Source organism: Oculina patagonica, chromosome 2 (assembly GCF_052425735.1).
Source record: "Oculina patagonica isolate OP01 chromosome 2, crgOcupat, whole genome shotgun sequence".
Classification (NCBI taxonomy): domain Eukaryota; kingdom Metazoa; phylum Cnidaria; class Anthozoa; order Scleractinia; family Oculinidae; genus Oculina; species Oculina patagonica.
In genome coordinates, this window is record NC_135759.1 from 44,416,020 (window position 1) to 44,425,657 (window position 9,638).

The 9,638-nt window shown below is 36.0% G+C and overlaps 2 protein-coding genes across 2 annotated transcripts; both read left to right on the forward strand.

The window, feature by feature from the left end:
- The first annotated feature begins 408 nt into the window (after positions 1-408).
- Positions 409-2,596, forward strand: LOC144644815 (uncharacterized). The gene is made up of 4 exons (XM_078504367.1): positions 409-513; positions 727-885; positions 1,518-1,637; positions 2,237-2,596. The coding sequence occupies exons 1-4, from the start codon at positions 462-464 to the stop codon at positions 2,524-2,526; spliced, it is 621 nt and encodes a 206-aa protein (XP_078360493.1). The 5' UTR covers positions 409-461; the 3' UTR covers positions 2,527-2,596.
- Positions 2,597-7,681: 5,085 nt separating this feature from the next.
- Positions 7,682-8,710, forward strand: LOC144644834 (uncharacterized). Its single transcript, XM_078504390.1, has 2 exons — positions 7,682-7,807; positions 8,357-8,710. The coding sequence occupies exons 1-2, from the start codon at positions 7,753-7,755 to the stop codon at positions 8,626-8,628; spliced, it is 327 nt and encodes a 108-aa protein (XP_078360516.1). The 5' UTR covers positions 7,682-7,752; the 3' UTR covers positions 8,629-8,710.
- Positions 8,711-9,638: the final 928 nt, after the last annotated feature.

A 9,638-nucleotide genomic window follows, 5' to 3' on the forward strand; every position in this document is an offset into this window, starting at 1 on the left:
GCTCTCTACAGTATGTAAAATGAACTTCCCGGCTAATTACGTCCATTAAGCATTTTGTTAATGTTCTCCTTTTTCTTAGTCAAGAAATAATTATTGTTTTTATTGTTTTGATTTTTATGCAAACGTCTTTACTAACCCAGTTATTTTCGCCAGAGAACCCTTCATTAAAACATATAAAATCTTAATTAACAAATAAATGGGATGTAACCAGTTTACCTAGTGGTTCCAGCTACGATAAAAAAGATATTGCAGACAGTCATTGTTCTTCAGAAATAGTTTTTATCGATAGCTACTGTCAATTAGATTGAGTAACAATATATTTCGCCTTTAAGTTAATTTTTGAAAGCACTTGCGGCCAAATCAAGCTGATCAAACAAATGACACAATAAAAGTCACCTTGCTTTAAACGGAACATAATTTGCAGTTGACTGAAAGTGCCAGATACGATCAACGCATTCATCATGAAGTTTGTGGTTGTTCCTTTGGTTGCAATACTCTTTGGAGCGTTGAGAGGTAAAAATTTTAAGCAGAAACGCGCTGTAGTTGAAAATCGTAGCAATTACTAGTCGGTATTTTAAGAGCACACGAAGTCAGGTGTGCTCACTTCCACCGTTGCGTTTCCCCTTCCCCTTGTCTTTCTATACGCACTTGATTAATTTTCTTAGTCTGTCTTTTAAAGTTGAAGCTTTTTATGCTTTTATTTTTTTCTTTCGCATCCCCAACCAGTCAACACCTTGAAGTGCAATATGTGCACGGCTTCTTCATCTTTAGCTCAGTGTACAGCGCAGCAGACCCAGGTCACATGTCCCTCTGTTCTCACCAAGTGCGGCACTGTGGGAGTCACGTATGAAAGCGGCGGCGTGTCATCCACAGCGTTTGTGAAAGGTTTGCTTCTTTAAAGTTTACCAGCTATGAACAACCACGTAAAATTCACTGCTATATCGTAATACAAGCACATGAATGAAGATAATTATGAAATTATAGTTAAGTAGTAGTTAAATTTTTCGTGCCTCAAGTGCGCCGCTTATTTGAGGGCGGTGCTTTTTTATAATGTGGACGCCACCAAGAATCTAATCTTTTACAGTAATTGAAAATAGCGACTTTTGATTGTCGGTATTCCTGTCTTGCTGAAGAAAAAAATGGAGCTAGCTGTCCTGGCAAAGTTCGCGTCCTTCAAAACATTTAGAGAACTACGTATTGTAAGAATATTGGATAGAAAACTAATGGGCGAGCAGTTAAACAATCACTTTGAACAGCAAAACATTGCTTTTGATGGAAAGAAATGTCCAAGTTTGTTTTAGAGTTGATTTGAAGTGCTGTTATACGGAATTCCTCGAACGAGCGCCGTATCGGGACTGCGGCGCTTATTCGGGGGCGGCGCGTATTAACTTTTTTGTCCCGAATGCGGCGCTTATTCGGGGAAGGCGCTTATTAGATTAAATACGGTAATGCAATGCAACCTCTTAGTCCTTTTTTCTCCCTTTATTCGCGAATAACTGATTCTTTCTTTAAAAAAGGTTGCTTGACAGACGATATGTGCACGGGAAGCCTTCCTGATGTCTGTAACCAAGAAGGATATGAATGTGATATTAAATGCTGTTCAACTGACTTGTGCAATGACGAGGGCGATGGCGAAGGTAAGTAAAAATAAGTAGACCTCGCGATATGCATCAGAACTCGATTTTACACACAATAGAAATATTTCAATCAATAGTAAAAATAACAAAATTATGCATAGATTATTTTAAGAATGAACTCTACTGCCCCAAACATCACGATGTAGCGGATTTTTATTAAAATGTGGAAAAAAGTGTCAATTGCAAAAACAAGGGCAGGGCGGCATCCCCCCCCCCCCCCTCCACCCCAACCCCAAACACGGGTATTTTCCTCACCAGTCCACAAGAAGGCTGTTTTATGACTGCTACCTGATTGGTCAATTAGAGTGACGCAATGTACTACCTGGCTTTCGGTTAGCTGTTTTTTTTGGCGCACTTTAAATGAAGTTCGCCAAAAAACTGTTTCATGTTGCTGACGTTTTTGTATTACTTACTGAAACAATTAGACTGCTCGCCCTCGCGCGTATTCTAAGCGCGAAAGTCAAGTTGGCGGCTCTTCGTTACCTATTGCTCCTATAGAAATCGGGCTAGCTTGTTTCTTATTTTAAACTAGTGTTGTTATAATATTACAAACAGAGCATAAGGAAATTTTTTTTCGCACCCCGTGTGATGACTTTTAGGAAGTTCCGCAGAGGCATTGTCATGTAAAAAGTGTCTTAGCTCAACGTCAATGGAAGACTGCATTGCGCATGAGGAGGATCGGCAGTGTTCGCCCGGAGAGAACCGCTGTGGAATTATGAGCGCCCATCGAGAAGACATGTCACTCTTCAGAAAGGATTGCATACCGGAAGGGATTTGCTCGACGTTATGTAAAGACGGATTCAATGAAGAGGGAGGATTTGCATGCGAATTATCCTGCTGTGACGGAGACTTCTGCAACGCAGAGTATAGCTCTGTAGGTGCCCGTTAAAACGGCTTGCATCTCAGTTGTAAAAAAACGGGTTAAACTTTAATGGGAATTAAAATCAGTCAAAAACAAACTATGTTGTTTTCTATGTTCTTCCTGTGTCATTGATGTTTTTTTAAAAAAAAAAAAAAAAAAAAAAAAAATTGGTCTTAGAAAACATTTTAAAATAGCGTTCTGCCTGCTCAAAAAGAAAAATTGCAAAATATAGGCCCATAAAGAACGTCTGGAATTGTTAAGCCAGATTGTCCCGTACCTAAACATGGATGAAGTTTTCATTACTAATTTTTTTGGAAAGTCAGGAGTTAGAACAAACCGCGTACCATTAATATCTCCGTTTGCTCTTGTGTTTTTATATTTTTTCCACATCGCACAGAAATTCTTCTTACCCGCCCCATTATTATCTCTCTACTGTTTATATGGTGCTCCACGAAACACCAAAAATAACAATCCTGATTAATATAAGAATTCGAATGTCCTGAAACTTCAACCAATTCTTTTTGGGAAAGAAGAGATCGTTAAGAGGGTGTGTAAATATACAATGCAAGAAGAAAACAGGTTAATTAAAGACCAAGTGTTCCCTATGGACTAAATTGGGCAATATATATAAGCCCCTTTTTGTTCTGTGTTAGGCGCCGCGCCTCTGTGTATTAGACGATTCTGTAATGAAATGGCATTCTTTGTAAGCGTTGAGTGTCATCTTGTAATCATTAAGCATGGATTGCGCAGTGGTTAGAGCGCTCGGATCCCACCAGGTTCTCCTTTTCTTCCTCCCTGAAATATATTTAACTTGTTAGTTAATTTTGGAAAGCATTTGCGTCCAAATAAATCTGACCAATTTAATGACAAGGTTATAATCACTTTTCTTTGACATAACATAATTATTTTGTAGTTGGTTAAAGTTGTCAGATACATCAACGCATCTGATAGAAGAACAATTCAGTGTCAACAGAGTGCACTAATTTTGATTATCTTAGCTTGAAAACAGCGAGAAGATGATTCTTAATTTCTGCAAGCAAGAGAAATCCTATAAAAGTCTTGTTCCTTTTGATTTTACAAGTACGATACTCTGCTACAAAAACAATCGGGAACATTTGTTAAAGATCTTATATTTTCCACCACCAATAACTTTAAGAGAAGATGAAACCGTTCCAATGGCATCTTTGGACATTTTAATGGTTATTACATTAAGAAGATTGAATGTTAATTCCTTAATGACTTTCTTTATGGGTCTTACTGAACGTTTAATAAAATATTATCCAAAAAGCAGGGTAGGGAGTTAAGCTTATTAAAAGAACTTGCACAAATTTATTCAAATTGGATCGTTTCTTTATCTTAGAACAACCTCGTTTTGTGCTTTTCGTTTTTACCATTTTTGAATATTGTCCCTAAGGTGTACGACATCTAAACCATTACGGCGATCACTTAGTCTTAGTTTAAAAGAAATATAAAACTTTTATATAATTCAATCCTTGTTTGTTTTTCCTTTAAAGATGAATTCCAGTCCGTACTGCGCAATCTCGGCTGCAATGTTTATGTGAGCCCACACGAAGGGAATGTTTACAAGCAAAACTAAAAATTCCGCGACAAACTTACCTTTTTCTTCATTATTAACGCCAGATATCCTTGCAGAACAAATAATAATGAGTAGAAGAACCTTGACGCTATTTCAAACCGACGTTTTAGCTCATCGGAACTTCTTGAACGAAACGAACTGTAATGGCGGACTAAAAAACGTCATGTATGCTGTCACCGAAGTGTAACGTTTCAACGAATTCAAAACAAAAACGTAAACAAACCCCGAGTCTGCGCAGTACGGACTGGAAATCATCTTTAAGTACCCGGAACATTATTTATCAACTTTTGATTGTTGTAGTTAATGGCCGACTTCCTTGCCTGACGTATATTAAATTATTTTGAAGGGGGGGGACAGTAGCCTTTGGTGTGTAAAAACTGAGTTCGAGAAATTTCTTGACGTTCTTGAAAATTTTTAATATGACCGTTAATGGCCAATTATGGAGCGTTGTTTGTCTTTCTAGCAAGAAAAAATGTTGTTATGTCTATAGCTACAAAAGGCAATTAAAATCAGTCTGCATGTAGATACTTGTATTGCCAATCAAAGGCCTCAATGGAACAAGCGCATGTGGTGTTATATTAAATTGTTGTGATTTTCCATTCCGATAGTCGTTTTTTGTTGTTGTTGTTGTTGTTGTTGTTTTTTTCTTTTGCTCTCAAACGTAAGGAAAGGGTCAGGAGACTGAGAAATGTGTTTTAGGTATTACAAATTTACTAATCGTAAAACTGTGAAAAGCTTCAAGTCAACATTTAGAAAACCATGCTATTATTAACATTATAATATCATAGGTGACAAATTACTCCTTAATTTTGGCGCGAAATTTTAACGTTAATTTATAATTTCACATGTGAAATTATAAAATTGCCATGGCAACGTAGTTAGCGGCAAGATGGCGTCCGGGATAAAAGACGTTTTAAAGCTTAAACTTTGTACATTTTCGCTTGAATTTTATCTTAGCCAGCTATATTTGAAACTTTTTGTCAACAGCAGAAAGGAGTCGAACAAAGGTTTTCTTCAAAGACTAAAAAACTTGCGAACTTAAGCAAAATGTATGCTTTCAACTTTTCACGCTCGGAGTTCGCGATGCATGTAAACCTAAGATTCCAAGCGTAATTTGTCACCTATAATATTAATATGAAATCAAATGTTATACTCGTGAAATTAGGAGATAATTTCACTTGCATTTTGTCAAAATTCTTATAATTTCCCGAGCCTAAAGGCTCGGGAAATTATTAGAATTTTGACAAAATGCGCGTGAAATTATTTCCTAATTTCACTCGTCACCATTTGATTACCCATACAAATTCCTTGCTTAAACAGCTTCTGTTTATCTTTCATAGTTGACTAAACATTTTTGGAAAAGTGCTTTAGACCAATTGCTGGCAATTACAATTAAATAACGTTTTAGTGATGTTTAAAAATGTAAATTAAGTTATTTCCCCCGTCGTAAGATGTTTATTCAGTCGAACAATGAAAACATTTCACAGGAAACATCTCGAAAAATATGCAATTTTTGGACAAATTACGACAAGAGCGCACAAACAAAATCCCAGGCTTCCCATATTCTGGCTAGCTTAGGAATAGGATTTTCCTCACCATGAAGCTTTTAGTATATCTTCTTAAAAAGATCAGTTTGGTTTTCAAAACCATTACGGCAGGAATTTCATTTTCTCAATCCCAAACATTTTAAATTTCCTTTCCCCCGAGCTAGACGTCATTATTCTTCCTCGGCGTATCACAAAGTTGGAATTTAGAAACACAGCACTGCGCTACAAAAAATTTACACGGTTAAATCGGGGAAGGGCCAAGTGTTTACATCAGCAAGCATGTGCAGTTTAGTAAGGTCTATTCAAAATACTATAAACATAAACTAATCGTTAGTTTGTATGAGGAATAGCTGACCGTGGTTGGAGGGTCCCCCACCACACACCCACAGCCACATCCACACCTTTCCCCCTGTCCTATTGTAGCTTTCTTTTCCTGAGTATTTGTATAAATCGAAAAAATTCTGCTTACTAAGGGATGGTGTGGTCTCATGGTTTTGTGCATGCTACAAAAAACTCTAAATAAATAACGTCAAAAGTCGTTTCCATTTGATTTGCCGCATTAAGTCTGAAATTCATTTTTCCCTCTTTTCTCTAACCAATTTTCGTTTTCCTTGGAGTTTCGTGAAATTGGAATTCTACTTTATGTTTTTGTGGTTCAGTATTGAGGATGACAATCTTCCTACAAGCAGGCGCCTTATTTCTTGCTTTTGTAGTCTATTTTCACTTCTGTGAATAAATACATTTTGTTTAATTTATAATCTCGCAAAAGCTTAGTACAATTAGAAGTGATAGTGAATAATTAAAATACCGTTTAGGAACTAAACTAGAAGAGTTTCATGGAAGACTGGTTATTTGTAGAAACTCCAAAATATTCACAATTTTGTTGATTATTGATTTTGTTGATTGTGTTATTCTTTTGTATATTATTTCATGAGGCTTGAATAATATTCTTTTATGCTCTTTCGCTCTAATGCCCTTAATTGACCCTCTGTTATTTTTAAATGTCACTGCGTTCTATTTGTGAATGATATCCGAAGTACAAAAGCAGCAATTAAGTTTATAATAACAATTCTAGATGCTTTTATTAAGTAATTAATAACAACTTTAGATGCTTTTATTATTGTTTGATTTGTATTTTTATTCATTTCACTCCCGGTTGGTGTTTTTGTTTTTTTTTTTAAATAAGCTTTTTCCAGTTGTACTTAATTAGTTAAATTATAAATGCTCTTTATTTCCTAGACATAAATTGAACGTGTTAAGCATATTACCTTTTTTATTTGGAAAATAGCTATCACAAGTACTGTGAGCGTATAATGTCTAACACAGACCCATTGTTGGCAGTATTTAATAATTTGCATTATAGCAATTTTTATAATTTTCACAGCGTGAAGTGATACTTGCCTGAATTATACGCATTTTGTCGAATACGTCAAGTGCCTAACAGCTGACGAAAAACTTTATACGTGCTGGTTTATCAGACATTCTCGAGTTTTAGTAAAATATTTTACTATGAAAGTGCTTTTTGCGTAATGTAGAGCATAAATCCATTAGTGGCAATAATTTTAAATTTGCACAGGTATAAAGTGGTGTTTGATTTTCAAACACAAACGTCATGTTGTCGCAGTTCATGGCAACTGTTGCTACAAGAAGATGCATGTTCTTGTTGCTTAACAGCTGACCAAATACATTTTTAGTTCTGGTTAAATTATGTCAGACTTTCTAGAATTTTAGCTTTGCTGTTTTTTTTTCTACAGGAGACCGAGTACTTTCGGTAATCAAAATTTCTTTATCGAAATCCTTTTTAATCTTAACTGTGACAAAAGATAGAAGACTTGATAAACCCTTTTTTTATAGAGATCCAAAGGTAGTGTAAGACAGCACTGGACTGTTTTGTTGTTTGTCCGTTTAACGTAACTGAATCCTATTTTTCGGAAGTTTTAATAAACTAATTGCTGCGAAATTAAAATTAAGTCACTTAAGTTGTCGTGCATGCCAATTAACTTCTTCAGCTGTTCAATCAAATGAAGGAATAAAGCCTGATCAGAAAATAAGTTTAAGTTCATTTGACTTTATCTTCGAGACCGAAGAGAGAGGAAAGCTGTAGCCATCATGAAGTTTGTTGCACTACTTCTTTCTTTAAGCATCTTGCTGATCATTAACGCTGGTAAGAGACAGATTCAAAGATATTTACGTTATTGAAGTTACAGATATGCTCTTGATTTTCCATATTAGGATTTTTGGTTCAGACGTTGGCACTAGATGCGATTGGAACTTATCAAAAACAACAGGAAACAATGTTGCCTAGATGAAAATCTCTACAGTCACTTTTGGATTTAATAATATTAATAATTGATAATAATAATTGTTGGATTATTATGTTTTTTAGAGGAGATCGTTAGACGAAAATGTCTTCTCCTTTTTTTGCACCAAAACTAGGAGCATTTTTACGTTAATCGATTAAGAAACCGGCCACCTCAGAGGGAGACTCAGTTCATATCTATTGTAGTTAAAATGGAAACTATCATGCAACGGTCACTTTTTTTAAGAATATTTATAAATTTTTTTTATTTATTCATTTATTTCTTGATATCTGCACCTTGCATTTTTATTTTGTATGGATAAACTAAAACATACAGTTTTAATGGGAACTATCATTTAACGGTCATTTTGTTTTTCAAGAATATTTATTTATTTATTATTTATTTTTAAACAGAGGGAACCATAGGATCTCTGTCTTGCTTTTCGTGCGTGAGTTACACGTCTATGCATGATTGCATTGAAAGCCAAACTGAGAAGGTCTGCTCTGAAGAGGAAAATCGTTGCGGAAAAATTTCCGCATCAGTACAAGGAATAGAAGCCTTCGGTAAAGGATGCCTTACTGACGCCGACTGCCAGAAATACCAGACTCCAGGCTACTGCGAGGAGCATATCGGCGGTGAATGTGAACTAACATGCTGCGAGGACAGTCTCTGTAACCATGACTGAGAATGTCTTAACAATGATTGTATGTTCTTGTATTCAGCTGTAACTACAGGAGCAATAAAGAACAAAATTTCGATGTTGACAATATTTATTTTGGTTTCGAAAGAGATGTAAAATCCCTTATGTTAAATAATCCCTTCACCCCAAAGTTAGAGTAACAGCTTAACTTGGAAGAAGAAAACAGAAGTAAGTTCAGAAATAATAATCAGACTGAAAACATATCTGATATTCTAGAAGCGATATGATGTTTGTTAACCGGGCGCAGCCGGTTCATAATTTGTTCGGCATTTTTTTGTCGTTTTTTTTGTCAGTAAATCGCTCCAGTCCCACGCGGCCCAGCCGACTTTTTGGTCACGGTCACGCAAGATTTGTTTACTGGCGATCACTCGTTTGCTCTCTGTTTAGTGTGAAATGTATTTTCTCGTGTCATTCGAGTGGTTTACCCCACGGGAGGACTGAATAATCATATTGCAAAACCGAAGACCGCTTCAACATGTCCAAGCTATTTAAAGAAACCACTACGTCAGACCCACGAGATCGTTTGCCTTTAGACAGAAATAATCATTCACCTATTTTAAAAATATTTGCCAATACTCTGCGCTCTGTTTGTGTGAAACATTTTTTTGTGTGTCTTTCAAGCGTTTGGCTCGGAGAGAGTACAATTTAACCGAAACGTGCTGATTATTGCAAAAGAACGACTTGTTCTCTGGATATTCCACTTTTTGTTTTGAGTTTATTTGAAGAATTGAAACAGAAATTGCAAACCTGGCAAGAATATGTCAAGGCACTGGACACACGTCATCGTGCCAGGGGAATTACCTGCTGAATCGCGCAGTCAGTATGCTCTATTTACTTCCTATGAATCACGCAAGTTGTTACATGCCGCGGATGTTTGTGTTTTTCGAGCAAAATAGCACCGAGTTAAACTACTTCAAGAACTTGGTTCTAAGCTTCTTAAATTTTGACCGAAATGAATTTATGCCTTTCAAGTGGTTTGAGTGTCTTTTTTTTAA